Source organism: Myodes glareolus, chromosome 26 (assembly GCF_982192425.1).
Source record: "Myodes glareolus chromosome 26, mMyoGla1.1, whole genome shotgun sequence".
Classification (NCBI taxonomy): domain Eukaryota; kingdom Metazoa; phylum Chordata; class Mammalia; order Rodentia; family Cricetidae; genus Myodes; species Myodes glareolus.
Window position 1 is genome coordinate 44,536,020 of NC_142051.1, and position 19,931 is coordinate 44,555,950.

The 19,931-nt window shown below is 48.9% G+C and overlaps 1 protein-coding gene across 2 annotated transcripts in view; it reads left to right on the forward strand.

Moving 5' to 3' along the window:
* Nucleotides 1–354: 354 nt before the first annotated feature.
* The window catches only part of Abtb3 (ankyrin repeat and BTB domain containing 3), a 258,603-nt gene continuing 239,026 nt past the window's right edge, over nt 355–19,931 (forward strand). For both annotated transcript variants that reach the window (XM_087902157.1, XM_087902158.1), the window contains exon 1: nt 355–1,519. In XM_087902157.1, the coding sequence (XP_087758283.1) occupies nt 355–1,519 (1,165 nt within the window). The remainder of the gene's footprint in view (nt 1,520–19,931) is intronic.

Here is a 19,931-nt window from a genome sequence, read left to right on the forward strand (position 1 = left end):
TCAGAGGCTTCTGCGTCCGTTCAGTCCCAGGGAGGAGCGGGCCAGACACTTTTATTTTGGATGAAAGGCGCGAGTCCTGGCAGGAGCTTTCCTCCCGGCCTGGCTTGCGGCTCAGTGCGCCCCAGCTCTGGCCCCGACTCCAGAAGACGACTTCAGTCTCTGTCGTGTATTTTTCAGAGGTGACGGCTCTGGGAGGCAGGCGAAAGTAGTGGCACTTGCTGGCAACGCCAGGTGGGAAAGTGAGCCAAGGCGACGAGAAGTCGTGCTGTCGTCCCTGTGGTCCCCGGTGCCCACAGTGCCTTCCCTTTCCTTCCCCTCGTCTCCCCGTCGGCCGCAGCATGAAGTGGCGCAGCGATGGCCAGGAGAGGTAAGAAGCCGGTGGTGCGAACGCTGGAGGATCTAACGCTTGACTCGGGTTATGGTGGTGCGGCGGACTCTGTGCGCTCCTCCAACTTGTCTCTGTGCTGTTCTGACACTCACCCGGCGTCCCCGTATGGCGGGAGCTGCTGGCCGCCTCTAGCTGACTCCATGCACAGCCGGCACAACAGCTTTGACACCGTCAACACTGCCCTGGTGGAAGACTCCGAGGGGCTGGACTGCGCCGGCCAGCACTGCTCGCGGCTGCTGCCGGACCTCGACGAGGTCCCCTGGACCCTCCAGGAACTGGAGTTGCTGCTCCTGCGCTCGCGGGATCCCCGGGCAGGCCCAGCGGCCCCCGGCAGTCTGCCCAAGGACGCACTGGCCAAGTTCTCGATGCTGGTAAGCCGGGCTCTGGTGCGCATCGCCAAAGAGGCGCAGCGCCTGAGCCTGCGCTTCGCCAAGTGTACCAAGTATGAGATCCAGAGCGCCATGGAGATTGTGCTGTCCTGGGGCCTGGCGGCGCACTGCACTGCTGCCGCGCTGGCCGCGCTGTCCCTCTACAACATGAGCAGCGCAGGCGGCGACCGCTTAGGCCGTGGCAAGTCGGCGCGCTGCGGCCTCACCTTCTCCGTGGGCCGCGTGTACCGCTGGATGGTGGACAGCCGCGTGGCGCTGCGCATCCACGAGCATGCGGCCATCTACCTGACGGCCTGTATGGAGAGCCTCTTCCGGGACATCTACACGCGGGTGTTGGCCTCCGGACTACCCCGTAGCTGTAGCGGCCCCTGCACTGGCTCCAGCTCAGGTTCTGGCCCAGGCCCCGGCTCAGGCCCGGGTGCTGCCCCTGTCGCGGATAAGGAGCGCGAGACGCCTGGAGGGGGAGCGGCGAGCGGTGGCCCTTGCAGCGCAGCCAGCAGCGCCAGCGGGGGCAGTAGCTGTTGCGCCCCGCCAGCCACGGCGGCGGCCGTAGTCCCGCCGGCCACAGCCACAGCACCCGCCGCGGCGGTCGCCGCCGCAAACCATCACCACCACCACCATACGCTTCATGAAGCGCCCAGATTCACCGTGGAGACCCTGGAGCACACGGTCAACAACGACTCGGAAATCTGGGGGCTGCTGCAGCCCTACCAGCACCTCATCTGTGGGAAGAACGCCAGCGGTAAGTGGCTGTACCGATGCCCCCTTTCCCTTATCCAACTCAATCAACTCTGGGTTTAAGTTTGTCTCGTGCCCCCCCACCCCCACCGCGTCTCTCTGGCCACTCGCGCTGTCCGCAGTCTTTGAGGTGGTAGCCAGACTGGAGACAGCTAGAAACCCGCAGGTTCATTCCTGAGCTTGGGCTCCGCGTAGTTTACACTGGTAGTAAAAGTCACAGAGCACACAGGGTTCCGCCCCCCTGTGCAGGGCCAGGAGATGGCTGCCTCCCGCCTCACGCGAGCAAAATCCACCACCCTTTTTATTTTTACACATAATTTAATATGTTATTTTATTTGGGTCAGGCTTGATAAATCTCTTCTAGAACCCTGGTTAGATTTTCAAGGTGCCACATTCCAGTGCCACATTCGAATTTGTCTTAGATCTGGAGGAGGTGCGTTCACTTCTCTGCTTTCTCTGCCTTGCAGTTCTCTCCCTTGCCCCAGGCCTTCTGGGGTCGCTGTAGGTGCGCTGGGAAGGCATGGCTAGCTGGATGTGGCGAAGGTGGAAGGGTAGAGGTAGAGCTGGGTGGGCCTAAAAATGCCCAAGGAGGTGTATATGTGTGGTGGTGGTGGACCGGCGACACTGCATAGCTCCAAGTTTTTCAGAGCAGTTTCTGGGTCCCGGAACCCAGAGCTGGGAGGAGGTGGGAAGACCCGAGACAAGGCCATGAATTCCAATTTCCCCACTCTGGCCGGCGATTTACATCTATCACTTGGGTGAAGGAGCACCACCAAGGACCCGGGCAAGAGGGAGGGGTTATCAGCTAAGAGTGTCCTTTTCCTTTTCTGAAATCACGCCCCCCCCCCCCCCCCGCATCGTGCCTCACTGGAGGGCGCTGGGTGGGTTTGAACCTTCGGTCCTGGCAGCAGAGGAGGTGGTACTGGGACGTTTGTTTTCCTGGGCTCGTGCTGGCGGTCCCTGTCTGAGCTAGACACTTCAAAGCTTCAGTTTTCCACAGGAAATGGTAGAAGAGTAACTGGAGACTCTAAAAACGAAATCAAACTTTGCTACATATTCCAGGCGGTTTGGCTCGGGGTTGCGAGGTCGGAGCGGAAAAAGCAGCCTTTCTGGGTAGATTTCATTCATGTTGCAGCCTGTCTGTTTCCTCCAAGCCGTAGGAAAGACGTTATCTGGCCTGGCTTGACTTCTGGGGTGCCAACAGTGCGCGTGTGGGTGTGCCCGCGCATGTGTGTGCAAGTGCCTTGTGAGTGTGCAAAGGAACGAGCCAGCAGGCTCCCGAGGCATAAAGCTCCAGCTTTAACCGTTTGTGAATTTACTCTGATGAACTCTCTGGATCTCCTCACCTGCATGTGATCATAGTGGGGGAGGGGAAGAAAAGAGCTAAGCGCACACGTGTGTGTATGTGTGTGTGCGTGCCTGTGCGCCATGGGGGAGGGGACCTGATCCTGGAGATTCTTCCACTTCTCTGCCAGAGCCCTTCCTCCTCTGTTGCCCTAAGCCATACTCCCCAGAGTACACAGACAGGTACAGACATGCACAGACACAGGCACACGCCGCAAGCACACAGGACGTCCCTCTGAGAATGGTGACATCTGGTGACAAAGCGTGAGGTTTCCTGTGTGCTTTTTCAGCATCGGGGATCCACCTGAAAACCCCCAAGTTTTAAATTGTTCTTTGTTTGGAAGACTACCCTCACTCAGAAAGCACAGACTTGCTTAGTGTTCCTCCCCCTGTAGCGCCCCTTCTCCACCCCCTTCCCCAGTCATCCCTTAACCAGAGTTATCTCAGCACTACAACTCCTTTGCTTCCTCTTGGGTTTTTTTTTCTCCATCAATTTTCTTTTCTGGGGGGGGGGATTTACATCCTCCTTTCCCACCCCGAGGAAGCCCTAGGCTGCAGACACTTGCTTCCTGTCCCACCTTGTCTGCCCTTCTCCTAAAATGGGATTGGGGTGACTTTCTGGACCCCAGCCCACTTGTCTGAAGAATGCAGGTTTCAATAAACAATATACCCCCAGCTTCCTCACAGCTCCGTTAGCAACCAATCTTTTTCCAAATGGATTTTACTTTTGGGATCTTTAACCTCTTTTAAAGGCAGCATTTATGTTTATCCCTTTTTTTGAGTAAGGCTAATTTAAGGAGAGAGAAAACCACAGGGTTGGTTTTGGGCAGGGTGAATGAGTGGCGGCTGGGCCTTGAAGCCATCAGACTTTCAACACACCACACATCTTAACTTCTGGGGCTCAGGGCTCTTCCTTCAGCCTTTTCTGGCCCAAGACACACTGGTATTTCATCCTGATCTCTTCATCTCTCCATGGACTTGTTCAAAATGGCCAGGCATGCATACAGAAGAGCTAAGAAATGAGTGATTAATGTTTCAGGCATCCAAAACATACCCTGAACATCAAGCCCGTTTCTCTGGCTGTTTTGTGTGGCAGCCTGTCTGATCTGCAAGCCTTCCTGAGGACCACACACCTTCCATAACAGACTTTCCCTCTTTTGACTCACTAACATCACTTACTTATTCGTTTGTGGATTCATCTGTTCTTCAATGTTTATTGAACAGTTTTTAAATGCCAGGGGATGAGCAGACACTGGGTAAAAGGCAACAACAGCCAACACATTCCCAGGATCATTTCATACATATTGATCCTCTGCGTTTCTAGTACTACCATCAGGTTAGGGATGTAGCTCAGTTGATAGACCACTTACCTAGCATGCACGGAGCTCCGAGTTCAATCCCTAGCATAGAATAAGCAACTTAGGCATGGCATACTAGCTGGCAGAAGTGGAGGTATAGAAATGAGATGTTCAAGACCATCCTTGGCTGCATAGCAAAGTTTGAGGCCAGTCTGGGTGACATGAGACCTTGCCTCAAACAAATAAACAAAATATACTACTGTCATCTCCCTTGCACAGTGCAAGACACTGAGGCACAAATGGAGCTTTAGTGTATTGCTTGTTTGAATGCAGATGGCCTACTTCAGAGCCCATACTCTTAACCACTGTGTATATGTGACTTCAGGTGCAGGTGAGTTCCCTGCCTTCAGGCCATTCTACTTCATTATCCACACAGTTGAGCACTAACCCCAGACAATTTGCTGTTCTTTTTGTTCCCATTTACACCCCTTTCAGACCTGACATCTAAATTGGCAGTACTGAATATGTGGGTTTTTTTTTTTACCTCTTCTAAGCCAAAAGGAGAACCTAATACACAGTCAGAACTTACTTGATGTCTGTTGAATTGAGCAAGCTGATGTACCATATTGTACAACGATGTCCTCAAAGAAGCCTGCTGCCTTTTGAACTTCTTGAATTTCATTCTTAATTATTAAGTGTGTGTGTGTGTGTGTGTGTGTGTGTGTCACGCTGCCCATGCAGAGGTCAGTGTGAATGAAAACAAGAAATAAAAAGGAAGATATAACTGTTCTTAGGTATAGTGGAGGTTTATGGTGGATATGAGTGAGAACATAGTCAAAGGCAGGAACAGAAATATCTGGGATAGTCCAAAGGGGACAGGCTCCTGAGCTGACCCATGTGAGGAGAGCGAGGAGGAAAGGGGAAGACTGTACACTCCTTTAGTAGAGATTCACAGACCGGTATTGCCGGCCAGAGTCCCCAGCATTTCTCCCTTTTGTCTTATTATAAAAGGTAAGGAGATAGAAAAGGGTGACTGGGGAGGTAGAAATGAGGGTCCTGGCTTTTTAGACTGCTTCCTGCTCTCTGGGGAAAAGGCAGCCCAGCCCCTGGGCTGGAGAATTCAGGGTAGAGGGCGGGGTACACCAGCCATACCCTGTAACAGGTATGGACTGAGAGATGCTGGGAGAACCTAGCAGCCAGGTCCGCTTGGATATGTAAATAGGCCCCTCGGTTAGCCATTTTTGGGGGGTTTGAGACCTAAAATCCCAGCCTTCTTGTTGATAATAAATGATAAGGAACAACACAATCTTTTCTGGGACAACTTCTTGTTGACAGTGGGGCATCATTTTGGGGAGAAATTCCAAGAACGCTGGAATGCTGACCAAGGCCGGGATGAGAGAGAGATAGGAGTGAAGCCCCTTCGCTTGTAGTCCAGGCTTTGCGGGGACCATCTGGCACTAGGTGCCTTGGAGCAGTTTGTGGGACTGGACGACGACCTGGGACTAGCCGCTTTGGAGCCACGTAGGATGCAGATTTCACAGGGATGGGAAGTTCGGAGCAGTTTTCAGTCTAAAACAGTGGAAATCAGAAGACCCTTCTGAGGGTCAGTTCACTCCTTCCACCATGTAGGTCCTGGGGATCAAGCTGGGGTCCTCAGGCTTGGTGGCAAGCATCTCTACCCACTCCATCATCACCCCCGGGGTTTGGATTCCAAGGCTGTTGTTTTTCAATTGTTTGTTCTTGGAATTCAGAGACAGCCCTCCGTTGTAAAATGAAGTTTGTATTTATGAGATGGTTTGCCCCAAGGATGTCGGTCTGGTGCCTGGAAGGGGCTAAAGGATGGTGGTGGCAGCTGTGGTGGTAATCTGGTATCTCCCTTCTCTACCACACTGAATCCACGTCCCTATATACTCCGTGTGAAGAGAAACAGCAGGGCACTGCAATTTAATTGGGTCTCCGATTTCTTTATATGGCCAGGACCATATAGTTCAGTATACCTACTTCAGGAACTGGCTTGTGAGCGTAACTCCATGACTCCTTGAAAAAAAAAAAAAGATGTCTTCAGGAAACCTACTGAGTGTCAGAAATGTCCCTTATGTTGATAGAGTTTTCTATCTTTCTTTACTTGTCCACATGCATCCCATCATGAAATTTAGCTTCATGCATTTCTCTGTATTGTAAGATACCCTGAAGTGGGGGTGGGGAAAGGCATGCCCTCTGCAAAAGCCACAGGGATCCTTGCATGAAATTTTGATATACATTCAGAAAATTCTTCAGGGAAAGCTGGAAGAGGCAGTATAGTTTGGCCAAAGCAGGGAAGGATTTTTCTGCTTAGAAACATCCAGTCTCCAGTCTTGGTTCCTCTGTCTTCTAGCTGGTAAATTACTGTGATAAATTGTGTGTGTGTGTGTCCATGTGATGAGGATCACATAAAAAAAGAGAAACACACATTTACAAAACCAAAAGAAGTGCAAACCTACCATGTAGGACAATTACAGGATTAGCCCCAATGATCTGGGCTGCGAAGGTGCCAGCTTCATAGGAGGCACTTCCAAATAACAACTTCCTTTCAGAAGCAGGTTATTCGGGATGCCGCTAACACTACTTTGGGGTTCTGCACAGTCTCTTTCCTCTCAGGGATCCCCAGTCACTTTGTAAACATTAATTAACGTGAGCCCTTACCTCAGCAGCACAGGTGAGGTGAGTTGATTGGCTTGTAGGTCCTTTGCTTTTCTGTCATCCTGTGGACGCTGAACCTGCACTAAATTTTCCTGGAATGGAGCTGGTTGCGCCGTGTTGCGCCATGGCTCTTTTGGACAAAATGTCTCGCGAGGAACTTGGTGTCTTCAGGGAGGCAGAACTCTCCGGAACCCCACTGCGCCATGCCTTTGGACTCAGAGCACACTTTTAATTAAATGGCTCTTTGTAAATTAAAGCTAAGAATTTGGGTCAGTAGAGGGTTGTTTGATTTTCTGTGCAGGCACGTCAGTTCCATGTTGGGGTGTTTGCAAGTGTGTTTCCTGAAACTTCATAATGATGGCCTGCTAAGACAATGAGGGATCAGTTGGAGACCCGAGGTCACAGGTGGGGTGCTGATGGCCTCTGAGTTGGAAGAAGGCTCCTGAGTCTAAGTCTGTTGCTACCTGCAACCTTGGACCAGATAACAAGTTCATCTATAAAATGGGTGTAATTATCATTCACCTGTATCTGACTCTGGAGTATCTGTAAAATAGGTGTTTACTTTAGGAATAATAGCTACATTTGCAATGCTTATATGAGCCTGGCACTGTTTTTAATGACTTCTATGTGTTATAATTGTTACAATCACATCAGTTGATATAAAAGACAATCTCCAAATCTCAGTCAAAGGTCATTCTTCTTCTCTTAAACTCTGATTGGTTGAAATGTGGGCTGGAGGAACTCAAGAGTATCATTTAGGTACCAAGGCCTGGCTGATAAGGAGTTTTGCTTTGTGTTATCTTTGGTGTGTGGCACCTCCTTTCCATTCATCCAGCCGACAGACAGAGGAAGCCTGGCAAAACAAGGGGCTTAAGAAAGCTATTTACAGGACAAGTCACTTTGTTCATGTATCAGTAGTCATATCTAGCTACATCTGTCTTGTTAACACACACACACACATACACACACACACACACACACACACAAATATATGTCTTCATATCATTTTTTTTTTTCTCTCTGACCACTGCTCCTGACTTGGTATTCAAGATCTTTGAATGAGTCTCAGTCCCATTCACTACTTTTAATGGGATTATTCATGATTTAGGGACCTGTAGCCTATCTGCAGTCACACAGTGTAGTAAGAGGAGCGGGCTGTGTCCTGCCACCTGGCTAGCTTAACCCTCAAAATAACCACACAAAAATTGTATTAAATTACTGCCTGGCCCATTAGCTCTAGCCTCTTATTGGCTAACTCTCACATCTTGATTAGCCCATTTCTATTAAATCTGTGTATTACCTCGTGACTGTGGCTTACCAGCAAGATTCTAACCTATGTCCATCTCAGGCTGGAGATTCATGGCGTCTGCCTTACTCTGCTCCTCTTCCCAGCATCCAGTCCTGTCTTCCTTGCCTACCTAGTTTTCTGCCCTATCAAAAAGGCCAAGGCAGTCTCTTTATTCAACCAATGAAAGCAATGCAAATACAGAAGGACCTCCTACACCAACACAGCATATTACAACATGGTGGGATACCCACAGTGAAACTCCCTCTTAGCACAGGGACTAGTGAGAGACACATGGCAGAGGCTCTGGTCCTTAGTAGTCATGAGAGCTTGTCAACTAAGCCCTGTGTGCATGACCATGGCTAACATTTTTAGATTAGGCCTAGATTCTACCCTCCGGGAAGAATTTGCTGGTTCACTGTTCTCCCCACTCCCAGCTCTATCCAGCGTGAAGGTTTTCCTTTTCCTTCATTCTTCTTGGCCACACTCCAAGTGGGTCTTGCAAGGTATGGCCTCTTTAAAGGCTCTAAATCTTTTGTAATATAGTTTTTTTCCCCAGAACTTTTGGGTATCAAGGATTATTTTCATTGCTCTAGAAATAAGACCTTTAAATCCCAAGCTTAGAGATTTACGCCAGTGCAATTTAGAGGGATTGTCATCGATGCCTTTGTATTTGTCAGCTTTGAGTCACCATGCTGAAATGCATGAAGCAACTACATTTACAAAGCAAAAGGGTTCATTTAACACAGTCAAGGTCATGGTGCCTGATTTGCCTCTCTTCCATCAAGGATTCTACAGAAATTGCCATTGCAGCTGTCAATGATTAGAGTTCCTGTTGGAGTGGGGTCACCTTTTAAGTCAAGGGTAGAGAGGGAGGGATGGAGGTGGAACTAAACTTGGGTTTTAAAACATCCTTCTTAGGTGAATTAGCAGTCACTCAACCACCTTTCAAAGGCACCTCCACAGTGACTCGAAGTTCACCAACTAGGTCCCACTTCTCAGAAGTACCATCTTGGGAATCCAGGATTTAATCACAATGAGCCCTTGGTGGATGCTCAGACCACACCCAGCAGACATCTAGAGTTTTAGCAGCCTCACTCAAGAGTTATTTTCTGGACCAGATCTTATAGCCAGGTCATGCATTGCCTTTTTACCTGCTATTTCCTTTTCTTTCTCAAATTCATGGCAAGCACGTTGAAGCTATTAAGCTTATGGGGAGGTTGACAGTGCTAATCTTGTTCTTATTTCACTTGCAAGTCCTCTTAACCTTTTCTCTCATTGTTTGGGAAATTGTTTTCTTCTCCACCTCTCCACGATTCCTTTTCTGATTTGACTTGCAAACTGGATTACCTGTGCCCCAGCTAATCACTGCTAAACTCAGAGTTCGTCGTCAGAGTCTATCGCCATAATCTCCTCAGCCTCTTTCTACAGAGTTTCAGCTCATTGGGCTTTAGGCCTGATGTCTAAATTACCGCAGATGACAGCTGAATCAGACATCTTCCGGCTGCACACATAACACGGGGCTGCAGTGTTCTGTCTTCTAATCATGTCACGTATGTTAATCACCTCCCTTCTGGTAACTATTTCTATGTTAGTTAGAGTAAGACTAATTGATGTAACAGGTAAGTCCTGATATCTTAGTGACAGAACACAATACAGTTGTTTTCTGGACTGAGAGTGTAGCTCAGTGGTAGCGCGTTTGCCTAAACACACACAATAACCATTGATCTGTGGCACTGCAAAAGTCAATAATAAATTTCGTTTTCTTTTTCACGTAGACTCCAGCTGTGGGAGGAGTAAGAAAGATGGAGTTGTTACATGAGAGGTTTTTGTGGGGCTGTTCTGGGCATGTCAGTCCCAATGATCACTGTTTTGACATGTGGTCTTTTTGTTGTTGTTGTTTTGGTTTTGTTTTTTAGAGAAAGGGTTTCTCTGTAGCTTTGAAGCCTGTCCTGGAACTAGCTCTTGTAGACCAGGCTGGCCTCGAACTCACAGAGATCCGCCTGCCTCTGCCTCCCGAGTGCTGGGATTAAAGGTGCGCACCACCACAGCGCAGCATAACACGTGGTCTTAACTAGATGCAAAGATGATAAGCAGCTAATGACCCCAACCCCAACTTTACACTCTTTAGATATCTAGACACTTCAATACCTGTAGGTAGATGTTATTATCAACACTCTTTTGCAGTTTGAGAAACTGAGGGACAGAAAGTTTAGTGACTTTGTCTAAGGTGGCATGGCTTGCATGTGACCAGGCTGCATTTGCACATCAGTTTCTCTGTTCCTCCTTGAGTATGTGAAGATCAATGTGTTGTCATAAATACAAGATGTTTATTCTGCTCTCTCTTCCACGACACACATTTAACAGTTGCCGTCTTTATCTTTATGACTGATGGTGTCTTCCTGTGCCGGAAGTGGTGTGGATTACAGTGATGAAGCGCTCAGACATGGGAAAAATACAAGGTTCCAGGGACTCGAATACCAAGAAATTCTGGAAAAATCGAACCTTTTCTCCTCTGACACCTCTTGCCTTTTGTTTGCAGAGGGGGCTGTCACTTGCTGGACCAGGTGCTAGCCTAGGCTTTCCACATCTTCTGTGTGACCCCGTTTCATCTGCGCATGGATCTTGTGAAATGAGTGTCCCTGATCTCTATTTTCTTGAGGAGCAAATGAAGGCTCCACCAAGTTCAACCACTGGTGTGTGTTGTCCCAATATTATAAGTGAGGGGTTTGGGATTTGGACTCCAGAGTCTGGGCTTTGAGCTGTTAAAACCCAGTGGAGAGATAAGAATCCCAGGGACCACTAAGAGGCCCCCAGAGAAAGACCCTTGGCATAACCAACAGGGCATGGCTTCCTTTGGCACCAGTATCTACCGTGATGACCAACATATGGGAGCACAGGACAGTGCTATAACCCAAGTCAATGTCCTTCTCCATGGCTTCTCAGAGTGTCACTGCCGAGCCTGTGATCAGATCACAGTGTAACCTCAGCCAAGGCCCAGGGGCAGAGGCTCGTTCACTATCCCTAAAGGATGTTCTCTGCACATATGGGCGCACAGGACAGTGCTATAACCCAAGTCAATGTCCTTCTCCATGGCTTCTCAGAGTGTCACTGCCGAGCCTGTGATCAGATCACAGTGTAACCTCAGCCAAGGCCCAGGGGCAGAGGCTCGCTCACTATCCCTAAAGGATACTCTTTGCATACTCTGCATTAAGGACCTCATACCACTTCACATGCAGAACTGAAGGCACAGGTCTGCAGCACATGGAGTGAGCTCAATCCACTCTCCAGTGGTGGAAGCTGAACCTTGTCTTCCCCAAGAACCACAGAACTGGGTTAGGGGGACAAAGGTACAAATTCTGCCTTTAGTCACTATAAACCAGGTGACATCGGGCAAGTCCCTTAATCCTTTCCAGACTCAGTTCCCACACCTGTGGCGTGAGAATAATGATAGTTCCCCATCATAGGCTGTTGTTGGGAGGACTGAACAAGTGGCTTTATGTAAAAGTCGAATAGTGTTGGGTGCCACAGTAAATACTTAATGGGGTGTCTACTATTTTTAAATGCTCACGTAGTCCCAGACTCCTTGCTCCCAGAACCCTGTCTCATTGGGTGAAAATTTTTAAATAGTGTACGAGCAATCAGGCTCAACACTTACTGACTGAGAAACTGGGTAAGTCATCTAGATTCTCTGTGACTGTCTTCTCTTGTTCAGTGAGCCTATCAGCGGAGCATAACCCCTGCCATGCACAAATTGATGACTTTATTCTGTTCCTTATGGCTGTTTCCACAGGTGCTGTGTTAGATATTAGGCAACCTGGTCCCTGCCTTCCTGGGGCTTGCAAGTTTGTGATACATTTATTCACTGAACTGATAATACAGGTGTGAATTTGCACCTTGGCTCCTGATACAACAGAGAGATTTCATCGAGTTGTGAGTCTCTGCTGAAGCTGATATGTTTGGGAGCATAGCCGGGGGTGGCCTCTGTAAACAAAGCAAAGCATCAGTAAGGCTTAAGCAAGTCCAGTTTGGTGGAGAGGGGAAAAGTATCCTGTAGGTGTAAATAGCACATGCAAAAGGCCTGTGGCAGAGGGGAGCCTTCAGGAAGGAAGAGGAGACTGTGTGGCTGGGATGGGAAAAGAGGGATTGAAGGGAGACAGGGAATGGTTAGACCAAGCATCTAAGCATCTGCCAAATTAAGTCTCTCTTGGGATCCCTGGAGAGCCTCCAAAAGCGCTCTCTCTCTCTCTCGCTCTCTCTCTCTCTCTCTCTCTCTCTCTCTCTCTCTTTCTCTCTCTTGTCCCTCTTCATATATGTGCATGTGTGTTCAGGTGCTCATGTGTGCACCTACTTATGAAGCTCAGAAGTCAATGTCTAGTGTCTTCCTCCACCCCTCTCCGCCTTATATTTTGAGGTAGAGTTTCTCACTGACCCCGGAGCTCACTGATCCAGTTAGACTGGCTCCAGAGAGTCTCCTGTCTAAGCCTACTTCCCTGACTCCAGTGTTAGCATTACAGAGCACCATACTTGGATCTTTCTGTGGGTTCTGGGATCTGAACTTGTGTCTTTATGTAGCAGATACTTTACCCAGACCTTGGGAATCCCTTTAGGAGGGAGTCTGTGATTAAATACGTATTGTAGAAAGTTCATGTCGGTCACAGTGCAGAGAAGGCATGAATGTGGGAAGACCGGTTAGGTACTGGCATCCTCCTATTTGATACAAAAAGAATTTGAGGATGCAAGACCTTTGGGCACTTGTCCAGAGCTAAGTCCATCAACGGCAGAATAGGAACTCAAGTCCCAAGAACCTCAGATCCTGCCTTTCTCTTTCATCATCCCGAGAGAGCATGTGGTTCACATGGTAACACTTTATTAATGGGGAAACTGAGGCCCAGGGTGAGACATTGCCTTGGCCAAGACTACCAGGTAGAGCTGGAGCCCAGATTCTTAGTCCACCTCTCATCTATTGCCTCCTGGGAAGGAGATCGTCTATTGCCTTCTGGTCACCTCCGGGATGCAAAACCCCACTGTGGCATCTTGCCTTTCGCCTTCAATCTCACAGTGGATGTGGGCGCAGGAGCATGCAGAGATCTCTTACGTGTCTGCTGAGCCAGCTCGAGCCACGGCTGTGACGATCAGGAATGCAGAAAGAGAAGTGGAACGAACATCTCTTGGCGCATTTATGTCTGAGAGCCAGTCAGGATGGCTGCCAGACAAAGGGATTGAAATCTTTCAAGAGCTGTGATTACCCTAGAAGTCATATGGATTAACTGAGTTCCTTTGGGTGGCGTGTCTTATTGTTTGCCCCTGATCCAGCACATGGAACCACCCAGGGAGTGTGAGGAACATAAGGAGTCTGCAAGAGTGAATCAGCCCTTCTCTTTCCCTTGATACTTCTAGGAAGCTCAACCACTGCAAGTAGACAGGAAGAGCCAGCCACTCCCTCTTTTGACTTTTGACCCTTCCTCTTGGTTAGCTAACCTGGAGAAGTCCTGTTCTGAACCAAGGCAGACTTGCCTCTTGCAGGTCAGGGTGGGCTTAGTATATTCTCAAATGTTGGCTCATGTGGAAACTGCACCTGTGGCAATGGCCACTGAGGTGAGGTCCCCAGAGAGATGTGAGCTTGACATGGACAAGATTATGAGGTAAGGTTGGGGCAGTGCCTTGGAGGAGAGAATTAGCAGGGCCGATGGCGGCTACAGCACTAGGGTTTCAGTGAGTGCTAGTGAGCATCCTTCCGGGGTCATGGTAGTGCCACAGGCCCTCAAGAAGTCTGCTAGGGAGGGTGTGGCCAGGATGCGGCCCCATCAGAGACTGGTGCCTGAGCCCAAAGAGCAAGAAGTTGAGGAGAACAGGGAGTCTCTACCCATGGGCAGCTCTGGCCCTACCTCCTTTGCTGTCTTGCCCTGTCCCTGATGCTGTCTTCCGCAGACACCATTTTGGGGCTAGATACGGGTGACTTCTCAGACACTCAAATGGAGATGTTTGCATTGATAGTCGCAACAGCATTCAGGAGAGAGGGGGGTGCCTGGGAAATCCAAACGGAAAACCCAGGCACAGAAGTCTTTTAAAGGCATGAAGTGGGGCAAGGTCAGGGTGAGAGGGAGTGAGGGGGAAGGAAGGCAGGAGTCGAGCTCTTCCTAGAGCGAGGCAGGCAGAGAGGAGGAGTAGCAAGAGCGGCTGATGAGAAGCCCGATTTGTCAGCATAAGGTTGGGCTTTCTTGGAGAAAGCGCATAGTGGCAGGTGACGTGGAGGTGTGGGAATGTGAGCCTTGGTGCTTACGGGAGCTTCTCTGCTTCAGACCTGAGGAAGAGGCAGACGCTTACCAAAGCCACACCCTCTGCCATGAACCAAAGAATGCTCACCAGGCTTCCCAAGAGGAAGGAGAGAATGAGTCTTCTGTATGTAACTCATGATGCTTTATCTATGGGCTTTATCACCCCCAAGCTCCATAAAGGACCTTAGGGACCTCAGGTTGGAGGAAGGTAAACAAGCTTCCCGCCCTCACCTGGCACACTCCTTGACAGGCTGACTCCTCTCATGTTTTATCAGCATAGGGCTTTTGTCAGATACTCAGTTTCAAATCATTGGCCTGGAGTCTATCAAGGGCTTCCTGTTCTAACATCCCAGAGGCTCTGAATACCTAAGCTGGGAACCCCAAAGTGTGATGCTGAGGGGTCCCAGAAGCAACTGGGCCAGGGTTTGGGGAGGAGAGAGGTGGATTCTGAGCTTGGAACCCTTTGATAGAGCTCTAGATTTGGTGGGGGGGGGGGAGAAGGAAGACACCCACTGTTGAAACTAAACTGAGCTGGAAGCTTCAAACAAATGCATGCTTCAAAGCAGGAGGTGCTGTCTGGTCATTAAGGATTCTGCTTTTCATCCATGAAGAGAAGGAACGCGCCCCCTTATGCGCCACATCCTTATACCCCAGGTGGTGCTTCTGATTCCAAGGAGCAGAGGCAGAACTCATCAAAGTCATCTCTGAACCAAAAATATCCCTGTCCAGCCAGACGCTCCTCAACCTTCCAAGCCAACAAGCTTGCTGTCATTGTCAGGGCCAGCAGCAGCATCTGTGGCTCCCAGGAGGATGTCTTTTAAACTGGCGTGCTCTGAAACTTGGGGATGTTTGCTTTTCATCCTAAGAAGTTTTGTGGTTGAGCAGACAGGATCCATCATGATTCCCAGACCCTGATGTAAGCAAACAGGGACTTGAAGCCACCGAGACTCATGGGGCTTAAGTTACTTATCCACAGAGCTGTCTGATCTGGTTGGTTTGACCACTGTCAATCTGTGGTCGGATCCTCTGGGCTCAATCTTGGCACCGTTCTTTGCCAGCTCCACCGCTTTGGGAAAGTCCTCTTGATGCAGTCTCTTCCCTCAACAGTGTGGTCACTTCAGCGTGAAACAACCCATTGCTTATAAACACTTAGTCAGTGCTTGGTTTACTCCTAAGTGTATCACAGCACTTACCAGTTTAACTAAACTGTTAATATCTCCTGGCCACCTTCCTCTCACAATGACAGCATTTGGCACACAGTAGGCACTTAGCCATGATTGTTTAGTGAGTAAATGGGGCTATAGTATGCATACTGAACAAAATAGGGATTTGTTTAACACACTGCTATCTCCCCAACACTTCGAAGAGTACAAACTTAGTCTTTGGGGCTTGGTTAATGGCTAAACCAAGAGCCCTTCACTAACCATGGCCTAGATTGGCTGTCTGGAGTCTGTGTCTCTGTTTCTGAATTCTCAGCCATGGAAAAACCCTGCACTTCAGAGGTTGCTTCTCTTTGAAGAGCAGAAAGGAGCACACATAGTTCCTTTGTACCTACTTTTCGAGAGGGAGATGACACCATACCCCAGTTCAGAATCAGCCACCCTGTCAGGATCTGTGAGCTGAGAGAAGCTCCATGCAGCCCATGCCTTTATGATATGAAGTCTGAACATCATCCTGGGTTCATAAACTAGACCTTTGGGAACTGGGGGGGTTCACAGACTTATCTGGCGTCACCACTACCAGCTGGTGAGTGTGCTGGGTAAAGAAGGATGCTGAACCTTAGATGCAAAAAGTCCATGCTGCCCAACCAAGTGTAGATACCAGCCCCCTAAAGCCCTGGGTGGTGTCTCCATGATGCACATGCCTTGGGGGAAAAGAAGCAGCAAAGTTTTGTTCTCTGTCCTTACCTGTGATCCTGTGATCTTGTTCAGTAAGCCAGTCACATGCCAGGCTCTGCAGAGTGCTATTCCAACACCATCTTATTTAATTTCTCCTGCACCTCCTAGGAGGGCAGCATTACTTCTTCACTGTACAGCCTAAGAAACTCAGACAGGCTGTTGACTGACTTAAAGGTGTACAGTGAGAGGAACTGGGTGTTATTCTTTTGGTCTGGTCCCTTTAAGGGGCAAGCCACGCCCACTCCCAGCCACTTTTGACCTCTGGTCGCCATTTTAACTCCTTTCTTCTGTCCCCTGTCCTGGCGTGTGCACACGTGTTTTTTCCTCTCTCTCTCTTTTTCTATTTCTGCCTTTCTTTCTCTCCCTCTTCTTTAAGTAATAAATGTTTACCTTTATGTTTAGCCTTACGTCTATTTACTATGTCCTGTTAGCCTTTTATCCGCCACCTGGTCACCCGCCCGCCTGACTCTCCCGCTCCCGCCAGCTCTGCAGCTCGCCGTGGGGAACCTGAACCACTCTAGCTGTCTCTGCCTGGATCCAGTCCACTGTCACCACGCCCTGTGAACCACATTGGCAGCTCATTGCAAGGCTTCATTGTGGCATAGTCACTATTCTTTCTAGGGGGAAGTGACTTGAGACAGGGTTTCACTGTCTAGCTCTAGCTGGCCTCGAACTTGCTAAGTAGACTAAGGTGGCCTTGAACTCAGGGAGAGTCAGCCACTTGCTTTTGCTTCCCGAGCATTGGGATTAAAGGCCTGCACCACCACGCCTGGCTTATAGTCGACACTCATAAATGCTCTGTTGATGTGAGACATAGCCCTGGAGCAGGAGTTCATTTCCACAAAGTGGAGGCAGGGGGAGCCATTAGGTGAGCTGTCAATCAACTGAGTCAGACTGGAGATGTAGAATTATAAAGTTCCTCATGCTGTGGTGACCCTTCCCCCACCAACTGTAAAATTATTTTGTGGCTACTTCATAACTGTAATTTTGCTACTGTTATGAATTATAGTGTAAGCATCTGATATGCAAGATACCTGATAGGTGACCCCTGTAAACTTTAGGGGTTTCAGCTTCCTGAAGGGGTTGTGGCCCACAGTTTGAGAACCGCTCTTCTAATGCTTCATCTGGGGAATGGTTCAGTACCTACTCCAGCCAGGCCACCACACCCTGCTGCCAGTATTGCTGCTGGTTTTATGACTAAAAGGGCTGTAGCCATTCTGACCTCACAGCACTGTGATGCTTATTGATTTTGATACTTTATCTGAGCTGGTTTATAGAATGCCTGTGGACTCACTCAGGCCTGTTTTCTCTCCCCCCACCCCCGTACCAAGCACACTTGCCATCAGGGTGGAACCCAGGGCCTGGGGAAGACTGGAGGAGATGTGTAGTGATCCTCTGATTATAACTTTGGATCCTTAGTCTTAACCTCCTAATTCTTTACATGCACGTGACTTTCAAAAGTTCTGCCTTTGAAATTTGTAGTCACAGCAACCACCTGGGGTAGATCCTCATATTCTGATGTACCCAAGAGCAAGCGGAGTGTGAGAAACCAAGTGTCGAGTGACCTGAGTGTCATTTAGCCCCAAATCTGGTTTTTTTTGGGGGGGGGGCTCTGGAGTATCAGCTTTGCACATTGCTGGGGCTCAGATGTTTTGAGGACCTAGATCGAGCATCCTGTGTAGAGGAGAGCCCTGGGGCCTCATCTGAAGGCTGTTCAGGACACACAGTTGGCCCTATCCTTTGGCTGTCCTAGATATTGAAGGTGTTCTGTCCCCTACCCTGCACTGTAACCTCTGTGGCCCCAGTGGCATCTGCCCTAGCCTCGTTCTTCCTTCTATGACAGTGGGAGGCAGAAGGATTCCCCAGGAACCCTGAGGACAGTTTGCTTTAGACCTTAGATGCAACGTCTTGGTGGTCAGGGAGCCCTTGATGCATGCTCTCTGAAAGAAGAGGGGGGACTGGAGGGAAGTAACCTCGAGATCATACTGGAGCGTCTGTGGTGCCCTGCAGAGGACTGAGTTAATGCCTTTCCATTGGTGCAGACAGTATGGGTCACCACCTCAGGCTCCCTGTGCCTCCCCATTGACAGCCTTTCCCGAGAACCCAGGGCTCTTTCCGATCAGATTCCCCCTGAAGGAGCACACCTGTGCAGAGGCTCATGGAGTCTAGTGTGTAACATACTTTCTGCTGTCATGTTAAACTGGCCTACGCTGCACTAGGTACCGAAAAACGGAACTGGATCAGTGCCAATCGTCTACCTTTGGTTTCACTTTGCGAATGAAAGACGAAGAGACTGTCACATGCTAGACTTCTTAAGCATCCCGTTCATGGAATGTGCTGTGGTTCTCAACCATGCACCATGTTTTCCTTAAGTAAAGGAGTTTGCTGTGTCAGTGGAGCAGGTGACTGACCGTGTATCCATCCTGGAAGCTATCGAGAACACTGTGTGTTTCCATTTGGATGAAACAATGGGCAGTTTAGTACGGCAGGAGTCCAGAAAATAGGCAGCCTGAGTGTGTACTCATGAGTGTGCATGGTCTCTTTCCTTGTGTACAGACACATGCACATGCTTTGCACATGCATGCATTTTCATACATGCACTTGTGTGCAAATGTGTGTGCTTATGGATGTTGGTGTATATACTGTATGTAGTCGTGTGCATATACATTGTGCCTTGTGTGTGCGTGTACCTGTGTGTGTGTATGTACCTGTGTGTATGCATACATGTGCTGTGTTCCTCTGTGTGCATAAATACATGTACTTGCAAATATGTGGGTATGTGCCGTGTGTATGTGTACATGTATTGTACCTGTGTGTGCACATCTCTGTGAGTATACTGTGATCCTATTTACACATGAGCGTGCAAGCACATATACATAACTGACTGTATCAACTCAGCAGCAGTGTCTGAATTGTCTGAATTGACTTGCTATACATGATGGCTATTCTTGGTTGTCAACTGGACTACACCTGTGAGGGATTTTTTTTTCTTAATTAAATCTGGATTAAAAGACATACTTTTAATCTGGGTCTTTTGAGGTAGGAATATCTATCTTTAATCCAGATTTTTTGAGGTGGGAAGATCCATCTTTGGTCTGGGGCCACACCTTCTGCTGGAGGCCTGTATAAAGGACACAGATGAAGAAAGTTCTCCGCTTGCCTGTGCTCTTAGGGCAAGTCCGTTCCTTCACAGGCCTTAGAGCCTACTTCCTCAGGATTCCAGCATATACTGAAGACCAGCTGACACTTTCAGCCCTGTGGACTGAACAGCTACTGGATTCTTGGACGTCCCATTTGTAGGTACCCATCGCTGGACTGGCCATATGATACCCTGTGTGCCAATCTAATAAATACCCTTTTCCATACCATTCTACCAGTTCTGCTCCCCAGAGAACCCTGACTAACACGCTGTAGTCTCTGAGTTCAGGTTGAGTTTTTTTTGCTAACATTTGTATACAATCATGGAGGATATTTTGAGGTCTTCATAGACCCTCACCTCCAACAAACACACCCCACTGTATTCTCAGTGAAGACTGGAAAAAAAAACTGTGTGTGATGTTTGGCTTTGGGGCTTACTTACTGCGTGAGCACATTCTTCCTAGACAGGAGGTTCTGATTTTCCTGACATGGTCAT